Source organism: Sinohyriopsis cumingii, chromosome 18 (genome assembly GCF_028554795.1).
Source record: "Sinohyriopsis cumingii isolate HCF-2022 chromosome 18, ASM2855479v2, whole genome shotgun sequence".
NCBI classification, from domain to species: Eukaryota; Metazoa; Mollusca; class Bivalvia; order Unionida; family Unionidae; genus Sinohyriopsis; species Sinohyriopsis cumingii.
Window position 1 is genome coordinate 94235100 of NC_142978.1, and position 19708 is coordinate 94254807.

At 36.3% G+C, this 19708-nt stretch overlaps 1 protein-coding gene across 2 annotated transcripts; it reads left to right on the top strand.

Annotated features, from left to right (window-relative positions):
- Positions 1–202: 202 nt before the first annotated feature.
- Positions 203–8212, top strand: LOC149777525 (uncharacterized). Of its 2 annotated transcripts, none has more exons than XM_089942113.1 (6): positions 203–5206; positions 5552–5641; positions 6494–6690; positions 7191–7348; positions 7544–7650; positions 8103–8212. In XM_089942113.1, exon 1 carries the CDS (start codon positions 203–205, stop codon positions 1628–1630), a length of 1428 nt encoding a protein of 475 aa, XP_089798239.1. In that variant the 3' UTR covers positions 1631–5206; positions 5552–5641; positions 6494–6690; positions 7191–7348; positions 7544–7650; positions 8103–8212. The 2 variants fall into 2 exon arrangements, with proteins under 2 accessions (XP_089798239.1, XP_089798240.1); XM_089942114.1 differs by having other exon boundaries at positions 5076–5206.
- The last annotated feature ends 11496 nt before the right edge of the window (positions 8213–19708 follow it).

Here is a 19708-nt window from a genome sequence, read left to right on the forward strand (position 1 = left end):
GAGCGTGCGAGAAGTGATTCAAGAACCTATCTTGAGTTATTGCCCTCACTGCAGTAAGATTCCTGGAGGGCGTGAAAAAATCTTTCAAGGACCAAACACACTAGCCAATTTCACACAATGGGTCTTAGACCCCATCGACAAGACGTGGAGCCAAGAGGACATCGAACATTATTATGGAGAATGTCATCACCATGCCACGGTGATGGCTCACAATTTCTCCGGATACGATGGACAGTTTCTTTTGAGATGTTATACGGAACGTGGCATCGAGCGTCCTAAAATCACTTTGAACGGAGCCAAAATCATTTTCATGCAAGTGGGACAAGTGCAGTTTAAAGATAAGATGAGCTACTTAGCCATGCCTTTGAGTCGAATGCCTAAAATGTTTGGAATGACAGAAATGGCTAAAGGGTACTTTCCACACTTTTTCAGTACAGAAGCCAATCAACACGCCGTTCTACCCCATTTGCCTCAGGCTCACTATTACGACCCTGACAACATGCGTACCGAACGAGAAACTTTCTACGCTTGGTACCAGGCTCACGCCTCCGACCCTTTCGACTTTCAGGAAGAAATGCTAAAGTGTCGTCGTTCCGACGTGGACATTTTACAGCGATGCTGTGGAAAATTTCGAGAACTGTTCATGGAACACGGAGTGGTTGATCATTTAAAAGAGGCTTGCACCATTGCCAAAGCGTGTTCCTTAGTCTACCGACAACGATTCATGCTTGAAAACACTGTGGCTGTCATCAGTCCTCAAACGACCCACTTTGTCAAACGTCAATACTCGGTCAAAGCCCCATGCTGGTTGCATTACTTGTGCGACAAAGAAGACAAATGGATTCAGCATGCCCGCAACGGACAGGGCGAAAAGATCATCGGAATGCATTCGGTCGATGGCTGGGACTTAGAAAACCCCAAGATCATGTACGAGTTTAACGGTTGCTTATTTCACGGATGTCCCGTCTGTTACCCTGACCGCGGCACTAAAAATCAGTTCTTACAACAAACCATGGAAGACTTGTACCAGGCCATTTGTCAGCGACGCCTAAAGTTAGAACAGGAAGGATACCAAGTGGTGGAAATTTGGGAACACAAATACAATCACCGTTTTAACACCGATCCCGAGTTTAAACGCCTCATGGAAAGTTACCAGTTCATGGACCCCCTGAACCCAAGTGATAGTTTGTACGGAGGAAGGACCAATGCCACCTGTTTGCTGTACCAAGCCGACGAAGAGAAAGGAGAAGAAATCAAATACTTGGACGTGTGTTCACTGTATCCCTACGTGTGCAAATATTGTTGCTTTCCTGCAGGGCACCCACAATTGTTCACCGAACACATCGACCTAAAAAACATTCGACAATACGAAGGCTTGATCAAGTGCAAAGTTTTGCCTCCCACGAACCTATACCATCCCGTCTTACCTCGCCATTGCCAAGGCAAACTTATGTTTCCTTTGTGCCGTACTTGTGCTGAAACGTGCAACCAAGATCAACCTTGTCATCACACCCAGGAAGAACGGGCCTTGACGGGGACATGGGTCAGCGTAGAATTGTTCAAAGCTCTGAACACGGGATACCAACTGTTAGAAGTGTACGAAATTTGCCACTTTCCCAAGACACAATAATTCCACAAGGGTGACCCCACGCAGAAAGGCATTTTCGCAGACTACGTGGATGCCTTTTTGAAACTGAGCAAGAAGCCAGTGGCTATCTGTCCTGGTGTCACACTCCTGAAGACCAAAAGACATTCAGAGAGAAATTCTGGGCACAAGAAGGCATTACTTAAGATCACATTGAGAAAAACGAAGGCAGGCGATCGTTTGCCAAAGTGATGTTAAATTGCTTGTGGGGTAAAATGGCACAATGACCGTGTTTACCCAAGATGGAGTATTTGACCGAACCTTCCCGCTACTTTCAGATGATTCACGACAAAGCCAAATTCATGAAACACGTGGACGTCGTTCGTGAGGATTTGATCTTGGTGAATTACGAAGAAGATCTGAACTTTGTAGAAGATGACCCCTTTGGAAATGTCATCAATGCAACTTACATGACAGCTCATGCTCGCTTAAAATTGTACGAAGCTTTAGAACTGTTAGGGGAACGTGTCTTGTACTTTGACATGGACAGTTGCATTTATATTGATCACCCGAGTCAACAGCACCCTGACATCGAAGGAGACCGTTTAGGAGCCTGGACAGACGAGCACCCCGATGACAAGATTCTAAGTTTCGTCAGTGGCGGTCCCAAAAATTACGGCTACGAATACTGGGACAAACAAGGAGAAGTGCACACGAAGTGTAAAGTGAAAGGACTTACTCTGAATTATCGTACCAGTCGAGTGGTCAACTTTGGCGTATTGAAAGAAGCCTTGCAGTCTAGAGAAAGTGACCACCTATCAACCCAACAAGATTGTATGTTTACCCACACACCACATCGTCAGTCGACCCTTGGAAAAAGTCTATCAAATCGTGTAGCAGAAGCGAGTGCGGCTTCCCACCCACTTTACTTTGCCGTATGGACATGTCGGTATAAAACATTGGTTGTAAGAGGATAGCCACCCACCAGAAGGATGACTTCGCCACAGCAAGAATCGAGTGAGAAATCCAGTGAGAACTCCAAGTTCAAACCCTACCATTTTCCAGTCTTCTTACCTGACTATTGTGATTGTGCCCGTCGATTGGACACGTTTCAAAAATGGCCTACGGATAGGAAAGGATTACCTTCTTCGTATGTTTTAGCTAGAACAGGATTTGTCTACTTCGGACCTGAGTCAGGATTGGGATACGAAGTACAGTGTTTCGCTTGCGGACTGAAGTTACGAATGGATCTATGTATCTACAAAGATTCAGCTATTCTGGAACATACTCGATGGTCTCCGCACTGCCCTTACCTTTCAATGGCCTTTCCACCCATTAAACTACGGTACAATTATGACGGTACCTTAGAGACGGTACCTTCCAAAACTAGACGTAAACACATTGCATCCTATTTCATTGTTGTTTCTTTTCCACATAATAGCTTATTTTTTATAAAATGTTAAACTTTACTAATCTTTTTTCAAGATCACTTTAGTTTGCAAAAATATATCTTGTCATTTATTGGCATTCTACACTGAATTTTGTAAACTAGCTATAAACCTGACCTAATTACTCAACTTAACTACTGACAGAAACAGTCTACAGTAAATGTATTTCATTTCTATAGCTCGATGGATAAACATTACATCTTTTAAAGCTGTACACAGAATAGGCCGACATATCACGAGTCAGGAAAACATGGGGGTGGTATCCCCTGTGTCCAAAATTAATATAATTTTGAATAGAATATTCTAGTGACAATTGCCTCTTTTCAAATGGTAAGCATTGCTTTTTTTATTTTCGTCAATCTGTCAAATTCGGTATGCATTTTGCTTTAATATTTGAGATGGAAACCTTAGGTGCATAGAAATGTCAGACAGCATTGTACATCATGGATGGTGTCCAACATACTTTTATGATCATAAAACAAAATCCCATTTTTTAGTTATGGCCACTGATTTAAAAAATATTCATCCAAGCTAAATATAATAATAATAATAATGAGGACTCTGTATAGCGCCTAATCTTTAGAAGCTCTAAGCGCTTTGCAACATTAGACAACATAAAAACATACACAATGATATGATTACAAAAACAAACACCATGAAATTAGAAAACATAAAAAACATGCTGAGAATATTTAAGGTAGTTAACATTATTAAGTCATTAAGTTTGTTTTTGTAGTCAGAATAAGTAGTTTTGAGAGCACTCTTGAATGGGATCACTGCGTCTTTGTGTCTAAGTTCAGTGGGCAATTCATTCCATGTTGCTGGGCCCTGGTATGCAAAAGAATGCTGTCCATGTGACTTTGTTTTCATAGTGAGAATAATGAGTATATGATTGTCGGAAGAGGAGTGTAAGTATCTTGCTTGTGTGTACACATAGGTGAGGTCGGATAGGTATGTTGGACTAGAGTCTGTCAGTGAAACGTAGCACAGAGAACTAATGTTGTGTTTGATTCTGGATCGAATGGATAGCCAGTGTTGGGTACAGAGCAGCGGGGAGGTGTGCTCTGATTGTGGTACTCTAAGTATGATCCAAGCAGCTATGTTTTGAACTTTTTGAAGTCTCTGCAGTAGATATTAAGATGAACCAGACAGAATTGAGTTACCATAGTACAGTCTTGAAAGTAGTAATGAACACACAAGTGTTTTAGTGGCATCAACTGAAAGATATCTGAGAATGGAGCTGATGCGTCTCAGCTCAAGATATGCAGCCTTGCATATGTTCATGACATGTTGGTGCAATGTGAGAGTACTGTCCAGAGTAACACCTAGGTTTTGTACTGATTGTGTGAATTTAATGTTGGTGTTGCTGATATTTATTGTGTGAGGTAAAGGATGTGAATGAGAAAGTCTTTGTGTTGTAATCAGAATGGCCTCAGTTTTATCATCATTCATCTGCAGCTTGTTACAAGTCATCCATGATTTCACATCAGAAATGCACATCTCTACACCTTGGATGGTAGCATCAACTTCAGTTGGGTGGCTAGATTTGTATATTTGGGTGTCATCAGTGTACAATTGGTGAGACACTGGATGATGATCTATGACACTTGAGAGCAGCTGAGTGTATAGAGTGTAGAGAACAGGTCCAAGAACAGACCCCTGTGCAACACCACAACATAGATCAACTGGGCTGGAATGTAATCTATTTGCAGACACAATTTGTGTCCTGTGGCAAGGGCGATATGCAGATTGTACATTGCTAAAAAGACTGTTTGAATTCAGACAAGATGCAAGCTGGGATTGAACAACCTTTTGTAAGATTTTTTATATGAATTGGAGATTAGAAACCGGGCAGTAGTTCTTTAAATCCTTATGGTGTAGTGTTAGTTTCTTCAGCAGAGGTTTTACAATGGGAGTTTTGAAAAATGATGGAAATTAAGCTGATGAGAGAGAGGTATTAATAACATCAGTTAGTGAAGGCAATACTGGATCTAAGCACTCAAGCAGCAGTAATGTTGGAATTGGATCAAGTTCACATGACTTTGGTGCACTCTAGGATGATTATTTAAAGATGAAAATCTCAAGTGGAAACCTTTCTGGTCAGCCATCTCATCCAAAACCTCCTGAAATGGAGAGTATTTTGCAGACTCCAAGATTTCCTCTTATCCTGCTGGTATGTTCTATTTAGTTTATCTGGTCTCTTTTTATTTTTTATCAATTGCTTTTATACCATGCCACAATTGGAAATTCTTTATTAAAAGTATGTATAAATTTCATCATTTTTCTGTCTGTTTAGTAAGATGTGTTTAAGAGTACTTACTTACTCATGATGCTGTATATATGAGATTAGATGTTTTGTTAGAAAAGAATGCATTTTGTGATATATTGTATCACTGCTTTATATACAGTGGTCATTGCAACCAGTATGCATTTTGTTTACATGCCAAAAAATCCAGTCTGATTTCTTTGTTTCTTTTTTACTGCAATTAAGGAGTAGTGATAATCTTTATACTCTTAGCTGCATCCAGAAGGACAACACCATCACCATCCCCATCCACTCTGGAGTGGAGAATATAAAGATTTCTCTCTGCCAGTTCCTCTGCAAGTAGTAAGTATTGAGGATGGAAAAAAAATGTACATTATAGAATAATGAAACAAATACTACAGGTGTTGACTTTTATATAATCTCTTATTTCATTTACAGCTCTCTAAATACGAGTAGGTCAATTATACACTGTATTTATGAATTTAATTCTCATCTAAGGTAGTAGAACTGTTTTATGTTTGACAAAATGTTGGGTAATTTGTGGCCATACACTAAAAACACATTTTGTAGCATTTAAAAATGCTTATGTTCAATGCACGTAAAACTCATTGGTTTGTTGTCACTTCAGTTGATAATAGTCTTGTCATCTTGTAGACATTTTGAATGTTAGTGTTCAATGCTAAGGTCATATACATTGATTCAACATCAAAATTTGTTTGCAAAATGGAAGATTATGACATGAAAGCACAAGCTCTTGTAGCTTAGATACTGTTATTTCAGAACATTGTGAGATGTTAATTAATTAAATTATAGGTCATAAAACATACTGTTCAAGACTTATTTGTGCAAATAAACAATGAATTGTTTTTCATTGATGTGTCGACTGTTCATCATTCCATTGGTTTTTTTATTTTTCTTTCTGATGTATACCATTGTCTTGTGTAAGTCAGACGCCTAAACCATCTACATTGAATGCAGACTTTACAGACACCAGCAGTGAAACAACATATCCAGGGAATAAAAAAATAAAGGATTATAGGGAAAAGTTTTCATATAAACTGTACAAAAACCATGTATTTCATTTCATAAATATATTTCATTGTTAAACCCATGTTTACTGTACAGATCTTTTTAAGGAGTTTATAATAATGATCTTGATTTTTCAAAACTAATTTCATCACAAATCTGTTACAGATTTCCAGTTCAATGTACTTATGAAACTGGACACAAATATTGAGAATTTGTTGGAGCAGCTGGCCCTCCAAGTTCATACACAAGGCCCAGACACAGAATATAGAGAAGAAATTCTTGCAATGCCATGTGATTCAGTGGAGGAACTAGAGGGCCTTTGCCAGAGGTTGGAGGAGAATCCCAAACTCTCCAAGAAGATGGTAAATTGGGGCTTTATTTTCTATTTAAAAAAACTGTTATAACCTTTATTTGCTGTTGTGAACCTCAATATGCATTATGCAAGTTCTGCAGTGCCTGTATAATTATTTTTGGGGGTGGGGTGAACATGTAGTGGTCGGCTGTTTTGTCTTACGGATGTAGGCCAAAACATGTTTAGAGATGAACATGTAACAGGTATTTTACTACATATACACTATTACATATTATGTGGCTACTTTAATTCAATCCTTGAGTGAATGTCATTTATGAAGTTAATAGATTCACGGTGGTTAATTTGGTTTATAATTGCTATTAGTACATTGTGTTGCATAGTTAATGTTATCAAATTTTTTTCAAGTTAGAGAAATTAAATTTGCTTGCAAAACCATGGCAAAAAATAACTATATACAAGCATATTTTGTCACATCGATCATGAAGTACTACTACTAATAATAATATCAAAATCAAAAAATAGTAATATTATTATTATTATTATTTTCAGATATGCTACTTGAGCTCCCTTGGCAGGTTTACAATTGGGGATAGTGTCTGCAGGATGATGAAAAAGCTTAAAACAAAAAGACTGGCCAGAGTATAGTCCAAAGGGACGTAAAGGGAAAAAAGCATTTCAAGAGCTTGTGATATGTCAGGTTTTGATAAGTAAGTATGGCTTGATTTAAATTGTGTTTTTCATGTGACTTGCCAGAGATTTTTAAATGAATTGATAAAGTAACTTGAGACACATTTCAAAGTACATGTTTTAAAAATATTCCATTGATTATTGCTGGCATTTAGAAAAATGCAATGCATCCTTTGTTGTGAAACTTATTTTAAAACATTGTATTACTCTTGCAGAAGCCTGCTTGAAAACTAAAGGCAAAGCAAAGGCAAATGGAATGGAAGAGACCATATCAGAGACCCTCAAATATGCACCCAACCAACGCAGAATGATAAAAAACAAGGTAATCCAAATGACTCTTATTTCATCAATATTGGATTCAGTTTCGTCTTTTAAAGCATAGTATTTGCAAAGCGGATGCATTTCTAAACTGATAACAAAATCAGCTTATCCTATTGCCCAGGACTATCAGAGCTAGAGTCCAGCTAACTACAATATGCATATATCTTGTCTGATCGGACAAGTGCCTCCATTTGGAATTTTTATTCACATGAAATATTTGGATGAAATAAATTCATCTTTGTGCAAATTGATTGCACCATCCACTTGCCAGAAATGACAAGTAAGTGCAAAGTTATCTTGTATCATGGCTTAACGATAGTAAGGGAAGCACAAGTGCAGTGAAGAAAATTTCATACATTTTTATAATGCTGATTAACATGACTTCTGCATATGTAACTAGTGCTGAGATGATATGACTTTATTTAAGCATTACAATTTTGTTTTAATTTGCAGTGCCTGAGCAGAAGAAGTAATAGATAAACTTTACAGTGGAGTTGGAGACTGATTCTGATTCATAATCTTAATTAAATGTAGAAAATAAACATTAAAGTCATATTAAAATATCTGTTGTATTGTTTCCTTCTTTCATTTTTCTCTTAAAAACAAATGTCTGAACCTTTAGTCTGTAAATTCAGTGGATTCCTTATCAGCCCATCTACTTTTACTTTACACCATGCTACTTTTAAAAAAAAATGAATTATCCCCATTGGGGTAGGTCCCCCCAACCCCCCATCCTACTTTGTCAACTTACCTGCCACATTTAAATCTAATGGAAGGCCCTGCTGTAAAGCCTGTTAGTAAAACTACCCAACAAGAGGATTTCATACATTTGCAACTCCTAGATGGATGGTAATGTTTTCATTTTTGTAATGTAGATTTGGACATTCTTGCCACCAGTATGGAATATGTGTTTCAGAAACACAAGCAGCTTTCATCAGATTTGCATATAGGTTTTATATGTTGTGAGTATGTTGTAGGAAGTTTTTTTAAATAATATCATATGAGATGATGCCAGTGGAAATGGCAGAAAAGTGTCTGTATTGTTCACCAACTACACCTTGTTCTTACAAAATGTGGCTGTTACACATTCCCATGATGATGTCACTGACAGCCATCAGTGAGGAATGCCCCAACAAGCATAATACAAATTGCTTCCATTGTAATTGTTACAATTCCATTCTGACCACTCCGGTGTCCTAGTGGTTAGAGCGTCCGCCTCAGAAGCGGGAGGTCATGGGTTCAAACCCCAGCCAAGTCATACCAAAGACTTACAAAAATGGTATTAACAGCTACCTCGCTAGACGCTCAGCATTAAGAGGTTAGTGTTAGGACTGATCGGCCTGGTGTCAGGATAATGTGACTGGGTGCAACATCATACTACATGTTTTCAGCATGATGCCCCAGTGCTATACATCACTATAAACTGCCACACTGCAGACATCGTAGCAATATGACTGAAAAATTATTCAAGCTACGTTAAAAATCCAATCACACACACACAATTCCATTCTACGATCCAGAACCAACACTAATTCCGTACTACAGTTCTTGCATTTCAATCCAATTTTGCTTTTGAAATGTAGTGCCACTCAATTCATAATGAACCCATTCATTTCAAACACTCACAAATACTTATTATTCCTGTCTACAACTGAAAAATATCTATATAAAAAAACGTGTAACTGTGTTTTATGCAAGGGCATGGAGATGCACAAAAACTTGCACCTGAAGCTTGAATAAAACCCCGACTGTGGATAAGACTTTACCCATCGATTACCCCAGCTTGGGGATAAATTCCGACCGTGGCGATTTATTATATATCCTATGACTGCTCCAGCTTGAGGGCAAAATCCAAGCACATCCCTAAAAAGATAACAAGTATAGCGGCTCTTTACCTTCTGTAAATGCCACTTGAGCTTCCTGATGCTGTTGTATCTGCCATTTGACAGAATCACGAATGTGGATATATTTCTTAATTGCCTCTAGTTGTTGAGCTAGTTTAGCTGTATGAAATTCCTTTGTGCAGACTCACTCATTATTAATATTACAACAGTGATTTAATTACACATCACCTGTCAGCACACCGATGATAAGTCAGTTATTTTATAACACACCAACAAGCTTGCCCCTTGCACCCCCGCCCCCCTTTTTTTTATTTGGGTACCTGTGGACATGAATCTGCAAGGCTCAAATTGTCATTTTTAATATAAGATCTCAACATTTTTAAGGCCTTAATTTTAAAGACATCCTTAAAACCCCCAAAAGGTTATCAACTGGATCACCAGCCTTCGTTTAGAGTAACAGCAAGTATATATATATATTTAGGTCTAAGGAAACACAATAAAAATGTTTGATTTAACAATGACATATTTGCCTCAGGTCTGTGATCCTGAAGTGAATATTAACTGTCCATTTATTTTCTTGGCTTTTCTTTACTAGGAAATTGATTATAGAGATTTCTGCAATGGTGAAGGCAATGTAAAAATTGGTTACTATAACATACTTTTTACGCCATGTTTGAAAAAATAAATCCAATGGAAAGGTTATAGTCTGAAAATCTTCATTAAATTAAGTTAATATAGGGGAAAAAACTTTAAGAGTTCATAAATATTTTTTAGTGCTGAATAAAGATATAACATAACACTTTCTGCTGTGATTTTAATAGTTTCTGAGAGCATGAAAAATTTCTAGAACTATAATGTATAAATGTTTTCAAAAGATTATATTAATATGAGGGAAAAATCTGTTATGAAATAAACCGACAAGATCTTGTATGAATTCATGTTATCTTTAAATATGATATTTGTGTGAAAATATCTGGAAGAAAAAACAAGATGGTGCCACTCACACATACAATGTGGTTGCCACAGTAGCCATATTAAGAAACTTTTTATCGCTACTTCTGAATGGATAATTGTGTCAGCGTGTCAACATGTGTACAAAATACTTATGTTGATGTCTAGCAGGTCCTGAATGAGAATTATGGTGCTGTACAGACATCCTATAAGGCCACCAATGTGGCCATCCTGAAAATCTTGGTATAACTACTTCTCCTGAATGAATCGTCATATCAGTGAAAGACTTCTTATGTCTAGTTGGACGTAAATGAAAATAGTGCCAATCTAACCTCCAATATGGCTGTTTTAATGGGCATCTGGAAAACCCCTTCCTTGCTACTTCTCCTAGATGGCTGGTCATTTTGACATTGTGCTTTCACTAGATGACCTATTTGATGTCTGGTTGGCCATAAATGGAACTATGCATATGGTTTTGATGTCTAGTTGGTCCTAAATGTGGTTTTTGCTGCTCATAAACTGCTAATGGTATTATAGTTGGTTCCTTAATGAAACTGCTGTACAAAATTAAAAGGCCTTCTCACTTTCTATCAAGTTGGATACAATTATCTTTACCAGCTAGGATTTCTTGATCCTCTTTTTTATACATCAACCCTTCGCATATGTAGTTAGCTAAAACAGTATTTTGAACAATTAATTGCCCTCTTGCAAATGCAATCCCAGTTGCATGCTTTTACCAGTGTGAGAGCTCCTTATATAAGTAGCTAAGTGTTCAGTAACTGAATTTCCACATCCACATGCATCAACTCAGAATTAAAAATTGCAAAACATATACAAATTTGAAAATCTTGAGACATGTGTCACTTTGCATGGTGGGTGTTATGATTTAAATGCAACAAGGAAATTGAATTAGGGTTAATTTCTTTAAGCTGTATTCAATCATGGGGCTCTGGATTATAGAATGGTCTAGGCATACACATCACTAATCAACTCTCACTAGTCCAACCAATGTGTGGATATGAGAAAGCTTGCCAGTAGCGTTATGTGTGTTGATTTCTTCCAATAAATATGTTGGCTGCCATGTAAAGTCTATGATGTCCTGAAAAATGGTGTTAAGCTCCATACAAGCAAGCTAAACAATCAATGATATAATGGAACAGTAGACACCATTTTAGCTAAATATGCCAAGAATTGATTTAGAGACTTGGTTAGTGATGATGACTTAAAATTGGCAAGGGATTAAAAAGATAAAAGAAATGACCTTTCATGGCACTGTAATATAACAAATGAGGAAAAACAAAAGTTTATTGCATTTGAACCTTTTGTTTTTTCACAGTTTCAATTTAAGTCATAAGGCCCCTTATTTTGCCTTACCAAACATATAGCAAGTTATTACCTCAAGCCCTAGCACTAATAATGCCTCACAAGTAAGCAGTCTTTTATGAAGTCTTAGGTCTGAGTATATGTCTAGCAATACTTATGTCCAGTTTGTTTATAAAATTCTTTCTCACATGGTACAGTTTTCAGAGAGACACGATAAATTCAACAAGTGTGGTAATGAAGGGACAGACATTCTTTATTTATGCACACATCCCAAAGGGACATTGCTATGTTTGAATCAACACTGAACTGAAGAATGGAGCATCAGCTGCATCAATTAAAATATTGTGGCCCACACAAAATACTGCAAGGACTAGAATCAATTTATGAGTGCAATGGGCATGAATTACTGTAGCAGACTGGAGGAAGTAATCCGAATTTATTAATATCTTGAAGCTAAATATAGTAAAGTTTTCATCTATAATCTGTGGAATCGTTTTTGCACACAGTTTGCAGGATTTGTCTTTGGGTCATCGTTTTTCTTTTTCTTCATCTTTCTAGCTCATGGTATCTTGATAAGTCTTATGGTGCCGTGCAACTGCACTTGATGATTACCACAGCCAGTGACATTGTATCAAATCTTCTGGGATCAGATGATTCAATGCAAATTCCACATAACCTATCACCATCCTCATGTTTGCCATCTGACTTACTAAGTTATTTTGCCTAAATAATAATAAAAACAATCTGGTCTGATGTATTGATAGCGTTCTGAATGACCATAATATATTCTCTGTATCTACCCTAGAAAATCCTGAGTGGATCGCTGTTTGGTTTTAATAAACCAAAGTAATCCAATGAAAGGCATTTTACAGACACAAGTGTCTGTTTCCTGTATGCAGTGATTAAATGATAGTATTATGTCTTTATTTTTTTAAAACTGATGATACATATGATCACCTTCAATGTGCAATATTATTTATGTTAATTAACGAGTGGGCAATATTTGAATTTCAAAGATAAAAGTGTATGCCATGATCACTTTAGTAGGATGGTTTGTCAAGTGAGGTTATCTTTTCTGTTTGAATAAATATTGTTAACTAAACTATTTTCGCAAGTTATGACATAAGAATGATTCAAAGAAAGAAAATTCATTAAATTGAACATATAAAATGTAATACTGCAACAGAGTCTAGATGAACTATTTCTTCAGAGACACAATCCAGACTCTGTGGCAGCAAAATTATCAAATAGGACACAACTAAGAGACAATCACATTTTCAGTCACAATGGTTTGACAATTATCAATGGCTTGAATTCATTGACTGTGAAGGCAAAGTGATTTGCAGTTACTGCAGAAAAAGTTCCCAAACTGTCACAGATTTTAAATTCTACCAGTGGACTTGTAAGTGTAACTGACAAATTCAGGATTTAATCAAGCAAGTCTCACGATAGTATTATACCTAATAAAGCAAAATGTAGCACAGTATATTCATGACACTTAGGCCAGCATGTACAAAATATTCCTCAAGTTACAGTTCCTAGCACTCCACTAAGAAATGTCATTTTATAATAAATAAAAATGTAATGGAAACAAAAATCGATAAAGTGATTGCACTCTTTAACATAGCCTACTACCTAACTCAATAATGAAAATGATTTGGTTCATTATATCTTTGTGTTTTATGGAATAAATGCATACATCTGATTGAATTTTAGGCAAGAGACTGAACTTTTGGGTTAAGTTAAAATGTATGTGGAACAAATGCATTTTCTAAAACTACTTGTATCAGTGTGCATTGTGACTTTTCTTTAAGATAACTCTAAATGGTACTGGGTATATATCATTTTCTTCAATTGCACACTGTTGTCTTCCATTTGATTTGATGACTTACAGCTATACTGTCTACACAGTAGGCCTCAACATCAGGAAAAATTCTGTATACTTCAGTTACAGCTGAAATAAGTTTTGCATTAGTACCTGAATCAGACAAAAAAGGTTGTGTTCTGGTGTGTGAATAGAAACGGCTAAAAGTAATATAGACAAAAGCCATAAGAGTACACAAGTTACATATGAAAACCACCAATTCACTTGCATGTGTGGCATACAAGTTCAAAGATTTGCTTCATGTTTATTTGTGTACACACATTGTTCAACTCATAAGATATTTTAAGAGCTATTTCTCTATTGTATGCATAATTCATTTACAAATGTGATTAGTGGGCCACACCGAAGGCCATACTATTAGTTCACTTGGCAATATGGTAACGTCAGCTGAAAAGCATAATCATCCATTAAAAGAGCATTATGATATGAACATTAGGTATTTAGGACATATAGATTTTTCTTTTCCAAATGGAGTCTAAGTAATTATTGCCTAATCCAGGTATAATTTTGTACACAAGTAAAGAACAAAATAAGATAAATCTTCATTTATTTGCAATTGACAATACACTTCTTAATGAATATACACTTTTGCATTTATTTTGTATCACTTGAATAAACAATATTTCTTTCAGTTCATTTTAAACTTTTATTTTATATCACTTGAGTAAACAATATCTCTTTCGTTTCATTTAACACTTAGAAACAGGTTCTTCCAGTTACAATAATCAACTCTGGAAACAATAAACAAACTGGAACTTTTGACCTAATTATATTACATTTACTAGGGTTAAAACAATAAATTCCTTAACATAATAAATTAACAGTTCCAGTTAATCAAACACAAAATCATCTTTTATACAGGGTGTGAACTGTTAATATTTACAGGATAAAGCTTATAGTTTCCAAATTGATTGAAGCTTACATGTTGCAGTTGCTGGCACATATCTATTTCCAGCATGGTTTGCATACATTCCACCTTTAATAATTTTGTTACTTCCCTACCCCACCCCATTCAGTAACAAGTATCAAAAATCAGGCTCATTCTAAGGCAAAGTCTGTAACTTGTGTACCACAGTCATCAGAGAGACAAAGATGCAAAACTTTATGATGCCTGTCAAAGGAAGAAAACAGTTTGTTGTTTACCCAAGTTTTGAACCAGTTAACTTGAATTCTCAGACCATCAATTGCTACAGCCCCACTAATTACAATTGTTAGGGAATAATGAGAACTCACCTTCAGTTATCTGTGTATATATATAATTTTAATAACCAAGAATACCGGATGTCTGGGAACATTATAGCATTCAATGGTAACGTCAGAACTGAGATGAGAGAATTAAACAAGCATAGTACATGACATAATATATCCATAAACTATTGACTGGGAAAAATACTACAGAACACCATTTCTGCTGGCAGTAAGATGTTGAACCTATATGTCATAAATATCAGGTTGGACATCTAGGACCAGTAATATTCATAATGGGCAGTACCCACCCCCCACCCCCCCAAGTGAGAAGGGCCTGATTTGTAATCTAAGCCACCCAACCTATCACAGCCTTTATAGTACTTGAAACAAATATTGAGTAATAGTAAAACAAACTCTGAAAGTTATTAAAACCAATTTGTTATATTTCCATAACTCTGCATAGTTAACTGTGCAAGCAGACTTAAACATATCAGTGTATGACAGTTAAATTGAGCTATAGCATCGATTAACAGAAGCTACGAATTCATCAACAAGCAGTGAACAATCATCTTCACAATAAATGTCAAACATTAGCATCCATAAGCTGTCAAGACAAGTTGTTACACTGGATATATAATCATCCATTTATTTCAAACAAGCTGTGAAAAACGAACCTCACGTCCGCTATATGTACGCTGGCCATTGCAAAGGATGCTTTAATAGATTAATGTTTATCGTCGTGTCTTGACAACCATTTTGCGCGCGCACACCGGAAAGTCATGCTATATATTTGTTACTTGTGAACGTATTCGTGGGCAGCACGCTATATATTGTTCCCGTGGCCGTATTCACGGGCAGAATGCTATATGTTTGTTCTTCGTGAACGTATTTTTGGGCAGTTACTTTGTCATCTTCAACCTAAAGGTCAAAACTGCCCATGAAATTTATATATCTGCCCACGAACCGAAAACATGAATAGGACTATAACATAAGTGTATATACTTATTTTCAACATATACATAATTACTATGTAAGAAATACAACCTATGTATATGTATTTTGATTTGAAATGTAAACTATATCATGTCCTTCCTGTAAACCCACTTTCGGGATGACTGCCCACAACGCACCTAAAACGTGTATATATATATATATATATATATATATATATATATATATATATATATATATATATATATATATATATATTCACTTTGATTTAGAACGGAAACATACGAATAGAAGACAGAAACTATGATCTTCGACCAGCGGAAACTGGTGCAACATTGAGAAACTTGCTCGAAAGTCCTAATCTTCTTGACACAAAATATTTTCTGGAGGACCAAGAACAAGTGAAAATAAAAACTACAGATGAAAAAAGAGGTTTGAAATAGCCTTTTATATCTTAGAAATAAGATGAGCAAAATCAGTCTTTTGAAAATGTGCAAAATCAGTCTTTTGTATCTTCATTGCAAAATCTTGATGATAAAATTCCTTGCTGAACACAATTACATCAATAAAGCGCATAAAGAAAGACGTTAGCTAATGACTCTATGCTAACGATTTTACGATTTCGTTCGGCTGCTAAATTCACATTCTATAAAGATTATTACATTCGTGCCAACAACTACATTTTAACGCCAGTATCCTCTCCTTATGTTACAAACAACAAATTCAAAAGAAATTATAAAAAAAACAGAAGTTGATTTAAGGAATTGGTCCTTCCACGCGGTACCTACATATAAATACATATTCAAATTTTGTTTTATTTAAAGATAGAGTACAATCTCGAAATACAGGAATACCTAACTCATCTTGCCTTAGATCATAGTATCTGACAAAGATTGCCTTCTCTTGCAGACACAGCAAACGGAAATACAAAAAATGTAGAAAAACAATTTCTAGAACATGTCCAATGGTTAAGACGTCGACAAGACAAACAAAATCATTTTCTTCGCCAAGACGCTACGTTGTTATCCCGAAATGTAGCAGATTTACATAACCGAGGGACAAAAGGTAAGAAAATTTATATTGCAACAGCAACAACAACAACAACAACAACAAAAACAACAAAATTATCAGCTATAGTCCCAAATAAGAATGGTAAATCTGTCGCCATTAAATTCAGCTTTATTATATTATATCCCTTTGTTAGTGGATGATTATTACATTATTACTAAAAGTAAACTTTAGCATTGATGACTAACGTATTTCTATTATTTATTATTATTAACGGCTATGACATTGCAAATGAATATGCTTTCTCATCAAATCCAATATGCAGATGAGGTACGAAATCTAAAGAAGAACTACTATGTGGAAATGGGCATACTGGTAGATTCGGGGATATGGGACTTGTAAGTACGCACTATCTATCTATCTGTCTATCGACTATCTATCTATCTAGCTATCTATCCATCTGTCTGTCTGTCTATCTATATATAACCTTTTTGCATAAATACATGTACAATGCAATGTTAATGCTAAGTTGATGTTATCTTCCTACCTCGATGCATATGTATGCCCTACCTGAAATTGTCTACGTATCAACAGATATACCGCAAGATTTGCAGGAAGGAATAATAAATAATACCTTGTTACAATATGATGCAACAAAATTTCATTTGACTAGAGTATACATTCAGGGTCTCTATGCATAAGAATCGTGCCTTAGAGTCAGAGTATCCGTTCAGTTCTCAAGCAGTCAAAACGGAAGAGTCAACAAAGTTCGACCTGCTGTATAATTCAAAGATGAAGGTGTCAAGAAAACTTACCCTTCTGGCCATAGATTTGATGGGCGTCTTACGAAAATTCAAATGTGAAGAAGATATTTGCTATATCTGTAAGTTATATGGACATTTGTCTTCAGAATGCCCGCTTCGTCCAAACAAGAGAGACAAAAACCAAGATACCTGCTATCCTTGCCATTAGAAAGGACATAGCACAATAAGAACCAAAGAAACAAGAGGAGTAAGAAAAAATTCCGATGAAGAAGAAAGTGACGATAAGGAAGAACGTGTGCAAGTGAGGAGATTCAAACAGAAAATGGATAATGGGACACTAGCTGATATATAAATTCAATGTGATTTAAAAGGGAGAATATACTAGAAAGGAAACGTTAGGCTCTGTTTGTCTTGATTTTTATAAAAAGGACCTACACACATGCACGTACTAACACATGTACTCATTTCACGCATGATGGGAAAGAAGCTATTTAAGTTTTACTTGATTTGACAGTCTTTTAGAAGGAGGTGTCCCTGAGAAGGACCGTTGGGAGTTTGCTTGACAAACTCATGAACTGGACGCAGTGAGCTTTAACTGTCTATACGCTTGCCGCGGCCAAATGGATGTTTCGGTAGTGACTGTTGCTGCTGCTGCTATCTCAGGGGTTGTCAGATAGTGATAGTGATGGCTGTTTTGGAATGTTCGGCACGTGAATATCTCGTTCTCTTGGGTCGAGTTTAAGATGTCTGATACATTTCTCTCAGATAGCTTAACTATGCTACAATGTTAAGTAACATTGTCAACGTTTGACTTCCATCACCCTTCGTCTCTCCTTCGCACTTCCTCTTCTCTTCTCATTTACTTCTTTGCTCTTGTTGCAGCTGCTGTTGAATGACAAAGGATCGCTCAGCTTCTTTCTGCTGATGAAAAATGTCTCTAATTCTTCTTTTTACCTCTGTCTAATATTCTCTACCCAAAGAATGGATTGTGAAAGCTGTGACGGTACTATTGGCGGTACAGATTCTTGCGACGAGGAAAAATACCATTTAAAATCATTGCTTTCTGGAAACATGACATTGGTAGCTACCATGCCATATCTCATCTCCATAGCGGGTTCACCCCATTACATCGTCTTCATAATCTCCACCATACCCAAACTATGTCCCATCGGTGATGTATGTGTCGTCACGCGTCGCCCTCTTCTGACTGGAATTAATAGACTATATATTCTGCCTGAATTTTGTAACGCGACTTTGGATTGGTGAAACACGATAATCGATTTCCAATTCCTTTTTTGTCTTTGCAACTGCAACCACATACACTTTGTTGACTTTGTGTTGTATGTGTGTTTGATTGTTTATGCATGTTGACCATGTGATGTAGTATTTGTCAATCTTCGTCGCTGTATACTATCTATTAAACGATTCTTCTTTCTACCGTGCAAATTCATGATGAGTCTTTGTAGTTTCTTTCTGAAATTTCTAAACCTTTGACGATAGGCCTCAGGCACCATATCATAAGCCTTCAAGACATATCATTTGACCACATCATAATCAAAACCAATTATCGGCAATTTTCTCAGAACTAAGAAAACATTTGTCTACCTCCTTTCTTCAAACAAGGGTTTATCAGCATATTATGCTTGGCAATTGCATGACCTGAGCTGATGTATATACGATAAGAGTGTGATTTATTTGTCAGTTCTAATTACTTTAAGTTAAGCTGCCCAACAGTGCTTTCATCTTTCTCTTTCTCTCTCCTACGTTTGCTCATGCATTTGTTTCTTGTGCATTCGCATTTATCTATCTTTCTCTACTTTCTCTCTCCTCCTTTCGCTGTTGCATTTGCATTTCTTCCTTCTGCATTTGCATCTCTTCCTGGTTAATCATAAGCGTTCTTATTTCAACATCCCACTGGTTCTTTTACTTCAGTTCATTTAATTTGCTATACGAACTATGAGGAGCAATCAGAATGTTTGAAATATTTTTAAAAGTGTTGTCAATGAAATATATTAAAGAAATTCAAATCCCGGATAAGCCCCAACTTCTTATTATGTCCTAAGGGATTAAATTACATAACAGAAAATACCGAATCCTTTAAATTAATAATTAAAAATATTAATTCAGTTCCCTAAAATAAAAATA